This window comes from Crinia signifera, chromosome 3 (genome assembly GCF_055691185.1).
Source record: "Crinia signifera chromosome 3, ASM5569118v1, whole genome shotgun sequence".
Lineage (NCBI taxonomy): Eukaryota > Metazoa > Chordata > Amphibia > Anura > Myobatrachidae > Crinia > Crinia signifera.
The window spans coordinates 314,676,714-314,693,838 of NC_139219.1; the positions used below are offsets into that span (position 1 = coordinate 314,676,714).

At 46.2% G+C, this 17,125-nt stretch overlaps 1 protein-coding gene across 2 annotated transcripts; it reads right to left on the bottom strand.

Annotated features, from left to right (window-relative positions):
* Positions 1-577: 577 nt before the first annotated feature.
* ANKRD66 (ankyrin repeat domain 66) lies at positions 578-16,635 on the bottom strand. 2 transcript variants are annotated; one of them, XM_083178668.1, is made up of 4 exons: positions 16,452-16,635; positions 3,784-3,942; positions 3,173-3,401; positions 578-934 (listed from the first exon to the last, which is right to left on the bottom strand). In XM_083178668.1, exons 2-4 carry the CDS (start codon positions 3,929-3,931, stop codon positions 781-783), a joined length of 531 nt encoding a protein of 176 aa, XP_083034794.1. In that variant the 5' UTR covers positions 3,932-3,942; positions 16,452-16,635; the 3' UTR covers positions 578-780. The 2 variants fall into 2 exon arrangements, with proteins under 2 accessions (XP_083034794.1, XP_083034793.1); XM_083178667.1 differs by lacking the exon at positions 16,452-16,635 and adding an exon at positions 9,685-9,785.
* Positions 16,636-17,125: the final 490 nt, after the last annotated feature.

Sequence of the window (17,125 nt, forward strand, 5' to 3'; positions counted from 1 at the left end):
AGCTGGGCACAGAGGCAAATTGGGTAGGATGGACAATGCTTCAGGGACAGTGGTGTGCGTTTTCCCGCAGGATAAACCCTGGTCTCAGCCTATGCTATTCTAATTAAAGAAAAGTACATTTCTCATTTCACTGCAAACCTTTAAGGCATACTTCCCAATCACCCAGAATGCCGGGGGAGAACTTGACTTTTTGGGAGTTCTACCAGAGACCCTCCTGCATCCAATCCACTCCTGAGGAAAGTGGGTAGAGGGCTGTGATGATGCAAATTGCATTGCCACACCCCCAGACCTGCCACCTGGCCCTCACCTTCAGGATCTAAAGGGATGATGGGTATAAAACTGGCAAGCACATAAAATCACTGCATGTAATAAAAAAGCAATCATACAGTATGCAATGAGACTGATGTCTGTGCATGGGGGTGAATGGCGACTTTATGCATACGGCGCTGTATGTGGATTTGCGAATCGATCGGATTTGTTGTTCCATGAAATTGGCCATTTTCTAACAGTGACTTTGCTTCTGGCAATCAGTCCTTACATTCCCAAATTAATTATATTGAGGTTAAACCGAGCCGTGTTTGAGAATTTTTATTTTAATAAAAAAGAAGCGGTGTTACTGCCCAATGCGCGCCTAATTTATAGCAGCGGCATATTCCAGCACCTGGGAGTAGGTGTGAGCTGTGCCTGGCGCACCATCCGGACGCAGTACCAATGCAGATTACAGTGCGCAGTGGGCGTCGCTGTTCAGCAGCAATCAGGTTGTGTTACTTGTAGTCCTATCTATTGGTCACTTTTCTTCTTTGTGCCTGAAAGGAACTTTTCCGGTTTTGGCAGAAACTCGGACTTCCTGGCCTCCCAGTCCTCATCCAACTCATCCAAGGGTTCTTCTTTAAGATTTGCATTGAGTCGGTAATCTCTGCATTCCACCTCCGCCCTGTAATTGAAAACAAGATGTACTATAATCCCGGTGACAGAATGGAAAATATGAGTGTGATATATCTTGTCAACAGTCACAATGATGACATTTATTTTGTCAACATGGTTACAATACTGATACTTATGTAATGTCAACATTATTGATATGTCGGCACTTGTTTTTGTTCTAAATCTATCTCTATCCCTAACCCCAGCCTAATGGAAATGTCGACATTGCAATATTGTCAACATTTCTGATTAAGTCAATGTCGTCATTTTACCTATGTCTATGTTATTAATGCCAGCCTGCTGATGAGCCGTAACTAGGGGTGTGTGAGTTGCGCTATAGCACAGGGCTCTTTGCACTGCAGAGTCAGCGTCCTGTGAGGGTGATTGGAATAGCATCCTGAAGTTGGGGTCACTAATACAGCGCCACTGGAGCGTCCTCAGGATGCTCCAGACAGCGCTGCACTTACCGGTGCTGCCAGCTCTGACCCCTCTGTGCAACGTTAATATGAAAGGTGCAAAGCACCAGTTAAGCTTTATTTTGGCAACAGCCTCCTGCAGTGCTGTAAGTGAATGCAGGGAAAGGAGAGTATATCTGGGTGCTCCGCCTCCTAGAGTGTTGTAAGTGAATGCAGGGAAGCAGAGTGTGTGTCTGGGTGCTCAGCCTCCTAGAGTGCTGTAAATGAATGCAGGGAAGGAGAGTGTGTGTGGATTCGGTATGGAATCCCGGCGGTCGGAATCCCGGCGTTCAAAATCCCGACGCTGGAATCCGACCGCCGAAATCTTGACAAGGGGGGGATGTGGAGCACCCCCCCCCCCTTGCGGACTTCCTGCTCTCGCTACGCAGCAGGCCCAGTGCCTCGCTACGCTCGCCACGCTAATTTATTCTCCCTCTATGGGTGTTGTGGACACCCACGGAAGGAGAAAGTTTCGGGATTTCCGCGGTCGGGATTCCAGGATCGGGATTCTGAACGCCGGGATTCCGACCGCCGGGAAATTGACCGCATCCCGTGTGTGTCTGGGTGCTCAGCCTCCTGGAGTGCTGTAAATGAATGCAGGGAAAGAATAGTGCATCTGGCTGCTCCGCCTCCTGGAGTGTTGTAAGTGAAAGCAGGGGGAGGAAAGTGTGTCTGAGTGCTTCTCCTCCTGGAGTGTTGTAAGTGAATGCAGCGAAAGGAGAGCATGCTGGGTTTTCCGCCTTCTGCAGTGCTGTTAGTGAATACAGGGGGAGGAAGGTGTGCCTGGGTGCTCCGCCTCCTAGAGTTTTGTAAGTGAATGCAGGCGGAGGAGAGTGTGTCTGGGTGGGTGGTGCTGGACAGTTGGTGGGGCAAATGTAACATGTGCATAGTTTGAGATTTGAAAAAGGGACTCGCACTAGGCGGGTTAGGCAGCACTTGTGTCAATGTAAGAAAAATTAAACAAATTTTACTGTTTAAAAATTGCATACTAGGTACAATATTACATGAATAAAGCGATAAAACAATGATATATAATAACTTAATAAAATTAATCGGTGAGGAATAAAATAAATTGGAATTAACTAAATAAAAATAAAAATAACCCCGCCTCAATGGACATGTCTGGTTGTATTTTTTGTGATCACTTTTTTGGGGGGCAGGTAAGTGCACGTTACCAACAGGAGACTTTGGATCCTTTGAAGAGTATACAGAGCTGGAAAGTCCTCACAATGTGTGCGGCTACATGGACTGCCGCTGGAGGAGAGTTGGCTCGCTTGATGTAATTCAGTCCTCTAATTGGGGGTGTGAGAACAGATGTTGGTTGTCTCGAACACCAGAGGTGTATCTGAAGCGATGCGCCCAAAATAAAGTTCCAGCAATTGGATCAGATGTGGCTTCCGTGCCCAGGAATAGAGCCTCACTGGTGTAGATGGTATTACCAGGGGTTTTAGAGTTCTATTCATTGACACAAGCGCTGCCTGACCCTCCTAGTGCGAGTCCCTTTTTCTTTTCCTTGAGTGGGGAGTGACTGCCCCCACACTGAAGCAGCTGCTTACATTGTAGGATCAGCTCATTACTAAGCGCCTGATTATTCCTAGTGAATATTCCTTCTTCCTAGTTTGAGATTTGGATGAGTTATTTTATTTCTATGCAGGGTAAATACTGCCTGCTTTATTCACATTTGAACACTATCTGCAGTGCACATGGTTTTTCCCATTAGAGAAAGATTTTGCTTTTGTGATTCTTATACCCCCCCTCAGAGGAGCGTGAGTGTTCTGCAATATGAAACTTACGTCTCTAGAAACTTGGCACAGTCCTTATGGCCGTACATCTCTGCGATCCTGCGAGGGGTGTCCCCCTGTAGGTCTGTTGAATCAATAGGGGCATGAAGGGAATGGAGGGTGCGGAGGACACTGAGCTTTCCCGATTCTGCCGCAAAATGTGCGGGAGTCCAGCCGATGTCCGTCCTCAGGCAGGGCCGTGCCCCGTAATCAATTAGCAGCTTCACGGTATCGGACTGTCCTGCCAGAGAGAAGAATGGTTTGGCAAAATGGATGATTATGTTGGACCAGTCGTGCCTAATGCAGAAGATGTTTATGATGTATTATGGTTTGATGAGTATTGGTCAAGGGCGAATCTAAGGCCGCATGTGTGTAAAAGCAATTATCTCTTTTCTCATAGTCCATCTTATCTTCTCCCATCCCTTCACCTAAAGGCCTTCATAGCATCTATAGAAGACTTTAGAGGAGAACTCCATGAAAGTGACATCACTAGCACTGGTGGGAGGGGTCATTCAACAGTTACCACATGATGTCACCATGATGGCATCATTTTTATATGGAGCTAATTTTCTTATTTATGACTAGATAATTCCCTGTGCACTCAGGCTAGTACCCTCCTGTACCTCTGGAAGCCGCCCAGTGCAGGGCAGTCCTGTCATTCCAGTCAATGTCTTTGCAATTAGGGTCATGCAGACCCCTCTTCAGGATCTCGAAGACCAAGTCGTAATCTCCGAGAGCGGCTGCTTGATGGAGCTCGGTCACATCAGCCATCTGGTGACGTCCTGAGGTAAAGAGCAGAAAAACAGAAGACGATTAAAGTGAGATCATTGTGGCGTGGAAGAGATGCATCATAGTGGCAATTCCTGCTTCGCCCCAGGACCGATCCCTGTTAGGACACACAGCATAGTTGTTGCCATCGATGGCAGTAGTGCAACTGCCCATCGATAGTGGCATAATATGCAGTGGATGACCATTGAAGTTTTTACCTATCAATGGTCATCCATTTTCTTCGACTGACGGGCCTGTGGGCCAATCAAAACAAGGGGATGGGACTTCACAGGTGTTGGGGTGTAGCTACAGTATGCTCCATGTCCCAGCCCCTTGGGGAAAAAAGTAAAAAAAATGATTTTTTTATACTTGACATCGATGGACCATCTGGTTCTCCCTATCGATGGCAAAACTATTCAACAACGACCATAAACCATCAATGATTTTATAGGCCATCCCTAAGCTGCAGGTGTCAGAACATTGCCTTCCATATTGGCATGCTATAGCACATGGGTGGGGAACCTCAGGCCCGGGGGCCCGCCCACTCACCCGGCGGCTTTGCCGGGAGTCAAGTACAGGGGAATTCTCGCAAGGGGTCGGTAGTTTTCGTGAGATTCCTCTTAATCAACAGCAGCCGAAGAATGTCAGTCCGATACAGCAGCAGCCGCTGGAGCGTGGGGCGGCTGCAGCAGGGGAATTTGTAAGAGAAATTTTTACATATGGCCCCCGAAGTATTTTTCCCCCATTCAAACAGCCCTTGGTACAAAAAAGGTTCCCCACCCCTGCTATAGCAGTACACACCGCCGGGGTAACACATATAGTAACTCACGTTATTGGCGCTGATAACTCTTCCCCTTAACACAATTGTACAGTTACAATTACTTTTAAAACATTTCTTTTTTGATAAGTAAACATAGAGATTTTGTAAGACACGCCAAACTAGTTTCGGATCACAGCGGATCCTTCATCAGTAGCGTGTCTTTGCCTTGCCACAGCGGGGTATAAATACCGTCAGACGGTTTGGCGTGTCTTGCCACACCTCATTCACCTACCCCGTTGGACTCCAGTCACTTCAGCACCCCTGTGGACGGCATCTCCAGCTCCGGATCTGGACTGTTTCTCCATTGGACAAGCGGGTTTCTGACAGTGTCCCGGGCATTATTGTTTTATGTGCTTTTAACCCCCAGCTCAATTGTAAGTGTACATCTTTATTAAATAGTGTCTTGCTTAAACGTTATGCACTATTAGTGTACCTTCTTTTCTTACATGTCTGGAGGAGTTTAGCTACAAGCATTCCTATTGGAACCTTGACCTAGTGGGTCGTGAAGAAACCTCTCAGCATTTACTCCAATTGGGAGTTTGCCTGTGTATGGTGACTATAAGGAGAACCTTTTTTAGCGCAGTGTGACATTCTTTATTCTACACGTGGAAGAATAAAGAAATAGCTGAGAAACAACTTACAGTATCTCCACAAATCAAATTTTAGGCTTCTGGGGCATCAAACTAGTTCAAGCCACAGAAAGAGACAAAAACATACAAAAGAGGCTGGCAAAGAAAGAAATGGAATTGATTTTTAAATTGAATACATTGGAACCTAAATGACTAGATCAAGACTTTGAGATCAAATGGTTCCTCTAGTTGCAGTTTCCTTCTTTATTTCCTGCATCATGCACTTTTCCCCCTAGTTTCTCACTTGGTGTTTTAATATTTTTATGAAATCTCTAAGGTTTTTTAGACTTTTCAGCCTTTTATTGGGACCCATGCTATGATAAAGTTTTTATACCTATGCCGCTACTTACCTATTTACCAATGCTGCTACAAAGTGAAAGGACCCATGCTGCTATATAGCGTTTTTTATCCTCATAATAGGCCCAAAGTACTTAAATAGGATTAATTATTTTTATTATGATTGATGCTGCTATTTAGATATCTTTATTTTTAGGTTATAAGGAAGTTTATTTCACAAGGAGGAGCAAGATGGCGACAATATATATGTAAGGGAAGAAAAGGAGGACAAAGATGGCCGCCGAAGGGGACTCAGATCCAATTTACGGCGTTCCGATATACATCCCACAGGGTGGAGAAAGATGGCGATTCCATATTTACACCCAAAAGGAGGAGGAAGATGGCCGCCAAATAGAATTCAGATCTAACACACGGCGCCTCCTAAGGGGGAGGAACCATCAGAGACGGGGACAGAACTAGGACACTTCCGGAGGAAGACATTAAAAGACAGGAAGGGCGCATCAGGACTCCAGTAGGTAAAATAAACGAGTCTCCATCGCGTCACTTCCGGAAGTACGCCGCGTTATGACTCCGCCGCGCCACTTCCGGGAGACGAACCCACGTATGCCCAGGAACATGTATACAACCACAATTATCAGGGAAACATATGGAAATACGATTGACATACAGAGCGCAACACCCCCCGCAGGTGGTAGGAATTTTTGATAATGGGAGGGCTATTTAAACCCAGCTTATGGAAGTCACTGGCACCTTGAAAAAGATCTCAAATAGAGATCGAAACGCGTTGGAAGTGACTCGGATAAGCAACAGCTGAACTCATTTGGACGACCTGACTCACACCAGAGGACTTAACACACGGTAGTGTCTAGATCCCATGCAGTTTAGGTAATTTTCCCATCATGCCCTGGGTCCACGTATACCTGGAGGGGGAATATAAATCCGTGGCGAGCGAAGCGAGCCACCGTGCCCGAAGCGTGCGAGCGTAGCGAGCCCGCGAGGGTACAATGCTGCAAAAATAAAACAAAATAAACGACACCTACATGAATTACACATAAATTTAAAAACGTTGTGAGGGCATCTAACAACTTCCGCCCTCACTGAACGTCACTTCCTGTAAGCTATACTGCATGGGAACTAGTCTCTACCCTTAACACACAGGGCCCCGTGGAATACATCCTTTGACCTCTGTGGTGTCAGCTAGCCCGAGATGAGCAACACAGCCTGCTTTTTAATATTTTTTGAATAAAGGATCCAATACATTTTTACCAGCTTGGAGTTTGTCTTGGCTTCACTATACAGGAGAAAGATCATCAGACACGCTTTTGTTAAATCAATTAAGTGTGAGTACATAGAAAGGGGGGATCCTCGCCTTTATTCAAATATCCATACAGAATACAGAGATCGTGTTTTGGCTATTTTGTGAAATACTTTAACATTTCCGTTCAGTGTGAGTGGTTAGAAAGGGGACATCCCCCGACCATTATATTCATCATTAAGAATTTTGGGGTATACCCTATATTGTTTATAAGCGTGCCTGTAAATCAACAGTACTATACGAGGGGGGGAGCTCTCTCTCTGTTTTTGTCTTTCATACTCGACCATCAAATACATGTGAGACGGAATCCAGATACGGGCCTGCAAACAGGGAGTTATATTTTTTTATATAGCGCTAATCTACGGTGGAGGGCATACATCTTTTTTCTAGGGAATCTATTAGGTTGGGACCAAAACACTAAACTCTGACTGGACTAGTAAGCAGGAGAACTGTGGCAGACAGGGAACCATCCAGCGGCCAACAAAAGATACCTGAGGCATGATGTATGCCTGACAGAAGTTGGACCGCCCAATCAGGAGTCCACCGGAGCTGTGATGTCAGATCCCCCCCCCCCCTCATCCTTCAGTGTGCCGAGCGTCTGAGCGTAGCCGGGCAATGGGAGCTATTGCCAGGTGACCGCCCCGACACTTTCGCCCTAGAAGCATCACACGACAAACGACACCATGCGCCAACCGCATGCCCCCTCCCGGCACAGAGTTTAGGACAGCCCGGACCCCGACAGGACCCTGGCGCCTAACAGCAGGTTGCGAATGGATTTTTTTTGTAAAACATCCATTCGCAGCAAGTGCATAAGAACACATGCTGCGAGGGGGGGTGGCCAGGCCACCATTCGCAAGGCGGGGTTTGGTGGACTTGCAAGGCTGTCCTTGCGTGTCCACCAAATCGGGCAGAATAACTCCCGTGGGGTGTGGTATAACACACCAACAGTCGGGATTCCGACAGTCATTAGCCCGACGTCAGAATCACGACTTGCGGGACTCAGACAGTGGGGGAGCTCAACGCAGCCCCTTGCAGGCTTCTTGCGCTTGTCACGCTGCGGGCACAGTGGCTCACTACGCTCAGCACCTATTTTATTCTCCCTCTATGGGGTCGTGGACCCCCCCAAGGAAGATTAGATGCTGCCTGTCTGTCGGGTTTTAACAGTCGGGATTCGGATGTCGGTGTAATGACTGTCGGAATCCCGACTGCCAAGGTGCGGCGCAGGTTGCATCTGACTTCCACTAGCAGGGGTGGATTGGCCCTGGGGCTTTTAGAAGTAATTCCTGGTAGCCAATATATCTGTGAGTCCTGTGACACGTGGCCCCACCCTGCACATGACAGACAGCACACCAGTGCACAATACACTGCATTGTCCCCATTCATTCTGTTATTCTATCTCTGCAGTACTGCGACTCTAGCAGCTAATGAGGCTTCCATGGCGGTACGGCATGTTACACCTTGATGGGCGCGCCATCTCTCCACAGTGCCGCTTTTATTTCCTAATCTACCCCTGCCCACTAGACAGGTATAACTTTATTTCTGATGGGATATTGTGGTTTTAGTGCAGGTTTGTATGTATGTCAATAAAAATAATAATTATAATTTGTATTTCTCAGACAGAGGGGCGCATTTATCAAGATCGCATTTTACAATGCGATCTGGGCGGAATATTACCTCCCAGGATCGCTATGTAAAATGCGATCATATCGGGGCAATGTATAATTTTTAAGGGCGCAGGGACAGGGCTCCGGTAGGAGCCCGTCCCTGCGAAGCCCTAACCAGGAAGCCGGGAGGTCAGCGCATATGCGGTTATGCGCTGACCCCCGCCGACCCCTCTTACCGCACTGCCCTGCTCGGGCAGTGCGATGTGTAGCCATAGGCTACAATGGGCTATCGCCATATCAGAATGGCGATAGCCCAGGGGTGCGATGCCGGGCTGCCCGATGTTGATACATCGGGCAGCTTCGCATCCCCCATAGAAACCTATGGGGGATGCGGCCGGCGGCGCTGCAGGGAGGATCGCAGCAGGGATCGGAGATCCCTGCTGCGGTCCCCCTTTGATACATTTAGGAGATACTTAATATTTGCAGCTAAACCCCAAAAACTTGCGTTTTCGGGGATTTAGCCGCAAATATGGTTTGATAAATGGGCCCCTAAATGAGACACTGCTAAAAAATAAATACAGTAGGTTCCTATGGAACATACTGTAGCTGCAGGTTGCACTTATAGTGCAAAGAACATAAGACAACCTATTTAAAATGAAATGCTGTTTATGCGGATACATTGGGCCTTATTCTAGTTCACTCTTTCTGACAAAATCCTTCTTAGATGGACAAAACCATGTGCACTGCAGGGGGCAGATGTTACATGTGCAGAAAGAATTAGATTTGGGTGAGTTATTTTGTTTTTGTGCAGTGTAAATACTGGCTGCTTTATTTTTACACTGCAATATAGATCTTACTTTGAAGTAAAACCCCACCCAAATCTAATTCTCTCTGCACAAGTTACATCTGCCCCACCTGCTGTGCACATGGTTTTGTCCATCTAAGAAGGATTTTGTCAGAAAGAGTGAACTAGAATAACCCCCATTGTAACACAGGACACACTATCTTACAAACGCCAAACATTTACCGATGTCAAAAGAATTCTAAATTATCCAACAAAGTGAAAATAAATGAAAATGTTTTTTTCTTACTTCATCTACATCTTGGAGGTTCACTAAAAGGTCTCGAGCAAATCCTTGCAGTAAACTGAAATTAGCCGATTGCCTGGAGCTGAATGTGGGAGTGTTTTGTTGTTAGCGGCTGCCATGGTAACCAGCCCCTCCCATCTTTTAATATTCTATGACTGATGTCACTCATCTCAGTTCCTTTCTTTAGAGGAATGTTTCAGCAGTGGGAGCAACTGTTTTGTGATGAGGGATCACTGGATAATAACTAACCGCGCAATGCTTCTAAAGGGTCATTAAACAATGCAATTTCCATGAAGAAACCCAAACATAATTCTGAAGACACAGTAAATGCAAAATAGTCCATGGAACAATTATAGAAGTTTCCCTAAAATCACAATCCCAATGAGGGGGCGATTCAATTGTTTAATGGGCTCCCAAGATGGCATATCTCCCATTACTCGTTTTATTGTGCTTATCTTGCCCTGAAGTATCGTGTAACGCAGCTAAACCCCACTAGAGTTCTGGGCGCCTCGTCTGGGTGCTGTTTTGGTAGCTGAAATCACAGCACCGGCAGATGTGTTCCACCCAAACAGCACAACAATTGAATAGCTCCATCAAGCTCTCGGCATGGACATCTGCCTCTAGAATAATTGAATTACCCGCTGTGTGTGAATACAGATAAAAACCTGACAATTTGAGTTTAATGATAATGCATTTGCTGCATCAGATCAAGGATTGTGTTTTAGACCTGAGAGAGGGGGGTCTCAGAAAGGACAAGGGAAGTTATCACATTAGCGGGACCCTGCAGCACTCCTGCGCATGTGCTGCACGCTGACAGTGGATGTGTTGCCGCCATTGCCGGGGAGGGGATGCAGTCAAAATCCCAACGGTCAAAATCCCAACAGGGTCAAAATCCCGAATGGGTCATAATACCGACAAGGACAAAATCCTGACAAGGTCAAAATCCCGACAAGGTCAAAATCCCGACAAGGTCAAAATCCCGACATTTAAAATCCCGACATTTAAAATCCCGACAAGGTCAAAATACCGACATATAGAATGTACAGGTGAAACAGTCAACATGACTGTTTTTTGACCTGACATGTGCCGACAGGCGGTATTTCATGCCCTACCATCCACTAGGTTGTGGTTGGAGAATAAAATATTGTGCCGAGCGCAGCACCGTGACCGAAGCATTGCGACTGTGTCGACATTCGGGTCAAAACACAGTGAAAAAAGCCATGTCGACCTCGCGACCTGTCGACGGAAAGTCATGTTGACAGTTTCACCTGTACATTCTATATGTCGGTATTTTGACCATGTCGGGATATTAAATGTCGGGATTTTGTCCTTGTCGGTATTATGACCCATTCGGGATTTTGACCGTCGGGGTTAACTACAGTAAGGCCATCTTTCATTATTAGCTGAAAGAACTTGGTAAATCTGACAGCTTTGGACCTACGGGGCTGCAGCTGCTGTCAGAAAAGGAGAGAGGGACCTGCACGTGCTGCGGGTAATACATAATATTCCATGTTTCACAAATATTGAATGTTAAATAGGCCAATTGGAGCCAAAATACTCTCTCTAGCTGTCTATAGTAAAGGTATTTTTGTATGATTAATTCTATGTACTAGAAAACATGGAGAGGCAGGCAGTGCTGGCCAGTAACAGTGGGGTAGATTTATTATAGCGGCGCCTATTGCGCCGCTATAACAGTTCCTGCTTCGCCTCATTAGCGAGGCGAAGCAGGAGGGGACACCGACAAGATCTATTAAGATCTTGCCGCCGGAGTGGGGGAGCGCTAACTCCCCCTTCCGGCGATGTCCCTCCTGGAGACAGCGCATCAGTTAATACTGATGCGCCGTCTCCTTCCCCCCCGGCCGGCTCGCTGCGCATGCGCGGGATCTCGCTAGTCTCGCGAGATCACAGCGCTGTCCCTGCTGTTAGGTATAGGGCATCGCCGCCTGCAGCTGGCGAAGTCGACAGCTGCAGGCGGCGGAACGGTCAGCGATGCTGACCGTTCATAAATCTGGCAGGAGGCAGGGGCGCAGTGCAAAATATCGCCCCTGCGCTATGCCCCACACCGCCGGCGTTAGAGTAAACACTCGGCGGGTGTGATAGATCAGGGGAAGCGCTATCCCCTGCTATAACGCACGGGGATAGCGCAGATTCCCCTGATCGCCGAATAATTAATCTACCCCAGTATACCATACGTATCAGAGGAACATTGCCGAGGCCTGAAGGCTTATTATATTTTTGCCAAAATATGTAACTAAAGGTACATACACCTGAGGTCCTTCTCAGGCCACCAATGTAGGGTAGTATAGGATAATGCATAAAAAAAATGTTGGCATCAGTTAATTTACTGCCTGAACAACCTGTGGCTCACTATAGATCACCTACCTCTTAAGGTTTAAACAGGGTTCATCCATTCCCTGTCAAAGTTACATGTGTTAAATAATATTTTCAGGACTGTGTGGTACAAAGGGGCAGATGGGAGGCAATGGAGTCATCTGCTGCTGGGCTCCTGCTCCCAAAGGGGCACCTCTCCTCCCCTGAGAGTTTGAATTAGTTAATTGAAAGCCGCCTATCTATATAGTTTCTGTGGCTGACTCCCCTCCTAACATCCTCACACCCGGGATTAGAACCCAGGACCTGTTTTACTGGAAACAGACACCTTAATGATTAAGCTATATGGGGGGCACCAATATTTATCTTGCCTCTGGGCAACTTATAGACTTTTGCTATGGGTCCTACAAATATCTAGTACGGCCTATGGCTGTCTGTATCTTCTGATTTCCTCGTATCCTCCTTTAAGAGGGACTATATAACATACCTAAATCAGAGGCTACTGTCATAGCAATACTTATCCCAGTTGCTGAGTGAGAAGAATAATTGGTTGCTACAGACATTTAAGGTCACATGATTGACATGGAAACTGTGATCACATGATTAAGATTGTGATCTATGATGATTAACTCCCCTATCCAGAAGTGAGTATTGGGTTGTGACTCAGAATGATCATTTTCTGCAATATGTACTGTGTCATAGAATATTAATATTGTGCAATCACAAACTAGGGCATAGTTCATTGCAATACACAGCTACTTTGTGTAATATTGTCCACGTAGCCTAGGCTCTCCCATTCATGGATGTAGGTGCCTGGAAGTGTGGAGATGGGGAAGGTGGAGCCACTGGCTGGGGTGTCATCGGTTTCATGGAAGTGGGATGTAAGTGGCCGCCCAGCTCGCCAGGTGGAGATTTGCGCCATAGAAGGAGAAGCCAGAGGGGAGGGAGATGAGACTGCAATGTTGCCAAGTGGAAGCCAGCCACAGTATACTAGTCAGGGTGCGTAAGAGTCGCTGGTATAGAGACTGACAGTCCGGACCATTACAGTGAGGCTGGAGCGGATGAGCAGGGCTGGATTGGGTTTTAGTACTCCAAGGTACATTAACCCCTTCAGTGGTGGGTTTTTTTTTTAGGGAGCGCTCCCGGGTCCGGGCAGCACCACTGAGCACTACATCAGCCGCTGCCCGGCCCTGCCCCCGGCAACCCGGCTGTATGCGGCATGACGTTAGCAATGTCACACCGCACACACAGCAGGGGGGATCTTAGGTATACCACCACTGAAGGGGTTAACAGGAAACATGGGGCCTAATTCAGACCTGCTCACTAGGCTGCGTATATTCGCTATTGTGATTGGCACTCAAGTACTGTAGCTATCCCCTATTTTTCCCTTCCCCATACTCTGTGGACATTAACACAGAACTCACAACCCAGTCTGTCCAATTATCTGCTTCCTTAATACACAGCAGAAAGCAATCGCTCCATCTGTCTTTGTAGCACACAGACTGGGTAATCCAGCAATAAACTTCCTCAAGGTGGCATAATAGCTCCTGTCAGAAATTCCCACTCACTGACATCTATGGGGACTAAGATGCACCATTAATGAGGATACAAAACCTAAAAAACTTTTGATCAACCAATTCTTGCTACTTTTGGAAAACCTTATTCCATTACCAGTAACAACATCATTGGTTGTGCTGCCCCCAATATATAATTTTCTCTTCTCTTTCTGGGACAGGATCAGCAATCCCTGACTCTCTCATTCATCATTGGACACCTAAAGGTGGATGATGGACAGCAGAGGTTAGGGACCGCACCATTGACACCAGCCCATCTTTTTTGCTGATATCTTCTCACTTCAGTGCTCTCTCATCAGTCGTGCCGTATCCATCCCCCCTGCAATGCAGGTGAGCACCAGGGTGGACCACTGACGGCGCCTCTGACAGCAGAAGCACCTTTTTTCATTTGAGCCTCAAATGCTGGTATCCCCCTCGCATGCCAATAATATTACTACCATACCTCACTGGATCGCCTGAACCCATTCCGATTTCAGCAGCTAAGCAGTGATGGGCCAGGCTAGTACCTTTGGGAAGACTCTTTGGGAATACCGGGTGTTGTAATCAAGTTGCAGGCAGGAGATCACCTTCTGGACTCAGCTCAATCTTACTAATCTCTCTATAGCTTCGGCTTTTTTCATACTCTCAAATCTTCATTATTACTTCTTACTGTCAGGTAGTGACTTCTCATTATTACCTCCCACTCCCGGGTAGTGATCTTCCTTTATAATTAATGACGGAGACAGATTTATTTATATATATCTCTTAAATCTTTTATTTAGTGTGTCAAGCATCCACAATTACATACCTGTACCCTGTATAATCTCCATTTATTGATATTAATTGAACAATTTCTGTTTAACAACAGGGACCTTTTGTTACAGGTACATTTGTATTTTCATCTTAAACATTGCGCCCACTTTGATAAATTATATCAAGGACCCTCTCTCTTTTTTGACAGGTTAACAACCTTACATCTTGTGATATTTCCACATCTAATCTATTGAATACATATTGTCTTGTTTTGTGCATTGTTTGCATCAAATATAAATATCACCTTGTTTTAGAGTTATTCTTTAATAAAAGTTAAGTCTTATTTCACCCACATATCATCTCTTCACATAAACTACACCATCTTTATCATCAAGTGTGCCCCAAAAACCCGTTTGCATGTTCCCTTTTTGGTCATTCTTATGACCACCCCCCCCTCTTGTTGCCTTACAGTTTAAATACTGAACATCCTTGGGAGCACCACCAGCCAAACACTGCCATTATATATCTTTTCAAAGCAGTAACCACGCTGGTTCTTTCTATTCAATACCCCTGTACAATTGTTACTTAAAGTATATTTCAAACCAGTGCCAGTCTTTCGAAATTCACTGCGTATATTCGCTACCAGCGTGCAGGTAAATGCCGACTCTGCGAATTTCTGCTGTTCATCATTACCATGGAATGGAGCAGAAGCGATGCGCTCCCACTGCTTAAATAAAGTTGCTAAGTATCAGTTCTGCATGACTGCGGGTCACACAAGGATTTCTGCACACGCACAAACCAGCATCACGGTATGCGATGGTTAGTTAGAAATCGGGTGTAACGGAGGGATCGCAGCTGTTATCAGAATACTTAAAATTTGTATCTAACCCCCCCAAAAAAACGTTTGGCCCTGTTGGTCATGGAATGGTACTTCTTCAGGACTGTGCACGTGCTAGTCCATGAGGTCTATAAAACACCGCATTCGCATTAAACTCTGCATACCCGGATCAGGGCCGGAACAGTAGGAAGACAGAATGCCATTCTCATATGGCAAGGTTTGTCTTATTGACAAGCGATGATGCTCAAGGGCGTAACTACCATAGGTGCAAAGGGTGCAGCTGCTATGGGGCCCAGAGCTGAAGGGGGCCCATCTTTATCATTTAAGTAATAGGTTTTACATACATTTGTCATCATCAGCTGCTGAATAGGGGGCCCTTAAAAACCTTGGTACTGCACGGCGCCCACGATGTAGATTGTATGTGTGGGGCTGATATCTCAAGCATCTTATGTGTTTGTGCGGCATAAAATGCATGAGATGATGCAATTGACAAGATTTTTACATTGGAATCAATGTAAAAAGGCCCCAAAACCCCATTTTAATTGCTAACCCCCCTCATGGGTGAAATGGCCCCCCCCATTGTTAATGCCACCCCACTATTGACGCCAACCCGAAGCGTGGCGAGCGCAGCCAACCGGAAGCGTCGGCGTAGAGTTGATTTTATATAGTGTGACGAGCGCAGCGAGCCACCGAGCCCGAAGCGTGGCGAGCGGACGCAGAATACATGTAAAGTAGTCCACTCGCCACGCTTCGGGCTCGGTGGCTCGCTGCGCTCACCACACTATATAAAATCAACTCCACGCCGACGTGGAGAGTGGGGGTATAAAAAGGTCGGAGGACGCGCACCGCTGCGCTCGCCACGCTTCGGGTTGGCGTTGATAGTGCTGGTGGTGTTAACAATGGTTATTGGGGGCTCACGATTTTTTATCTCATGGATTTTATGGATGCATAAGATCCATGAGATTAAAAAATCAGGTCCATCGCGTTGATTGTATGCCTTAAGTACCTTAAACTTAAGGCATACAATCAATGAGACGGGCGCCGTGCTAGGAAAGCAGTACCAAACCTTTGCTATGGGGCCTACGGATATTTAATTACTCCCCTGATGATGCTATTACAAGCATTGAGCAGTGAGGGGGAGGGGGCAGTTTTCATAATGTACCATATTTTTTTATTTATATGGAAGAAAAGCACTGTATAAAAATATATATCAATACTTTTGAATTATCTGTACGATTGCACGCATGGCGGTGTATTATTGCAATGTCGGTAGTATTGCACGCATGAATGTTACGCACCGTGCACCTTAGCAGTCGTTAACCCAGCTCTGTGATGTGGTTCTTTCGTTTTTGTGGCTCAGTAGCTGTTGTTCCTAAATACTTCCACTTTGTAATAATATCGCGGACAGGTGACTGTGGATTATCCAGGAGTGATGGGCACCTTACCACACTTGCTGTCACTGAGCTCTTCAGAACCACTCACCATATCACAGATGTTTGCTAGGCTGCATGGCTAGGTGCTTGGTTTTATACACCTGTGGCAATGGGTCTGATTGAAACACCTGATAGCAATAATTAACAAGCATTTGGTCCCCGCCCTCACTTTAATTCTGGAGTGCAAGAGGTGTTAATTCCCTACATACTCCTAATCTGTACATGGCCAGCACGTGTGAATTACAATCTGAATGAAAGACCAAAGGTGCCCACACACACTAGAACGATTTTTTGACCGATTGGCCGATATATCGTCTGATGTTTATCAATAATCGGCCAAAAATCAGTCGATAATTGTCCGATGCGCGCTCCCGGGGATCTTTTGCTAAATCTTCTGATCTTTCATGCAGGATATAAGATCAGAAGATTTAACAAAAGATCCATAGGAACACACACGGGATCTTAAGAAAAATCTTTGGTAAAGACGTGCGCTTGCCTGAAATCTTTTGTCCAGGACAGGCAAAAGATTTATTTTATAG

Coding starts and splice junctions, on each gene's coding strand:
- ANKRD66 (XM_083178668.1), bottom strand. CDS start 3,931: ATGGCTGATGTGACCGAGCTCCATCAAGCAGCCGCTCTCGGAGATTAC. Junction 3,402..3,783: donor GCACTGGGCGGCTTCCAGAG/GTACAGGAGGGT, acceptor TCTCTCTGGCAG/GACAGTCCGATACCGTGAAG. Junction 935..3,172: donor TGTGCCAAGTTTCTAGAGAC/GTAAGTTTCATA, acceptor TTTCAATTACAG/GGCGGAGGTGGAATGCAGAG.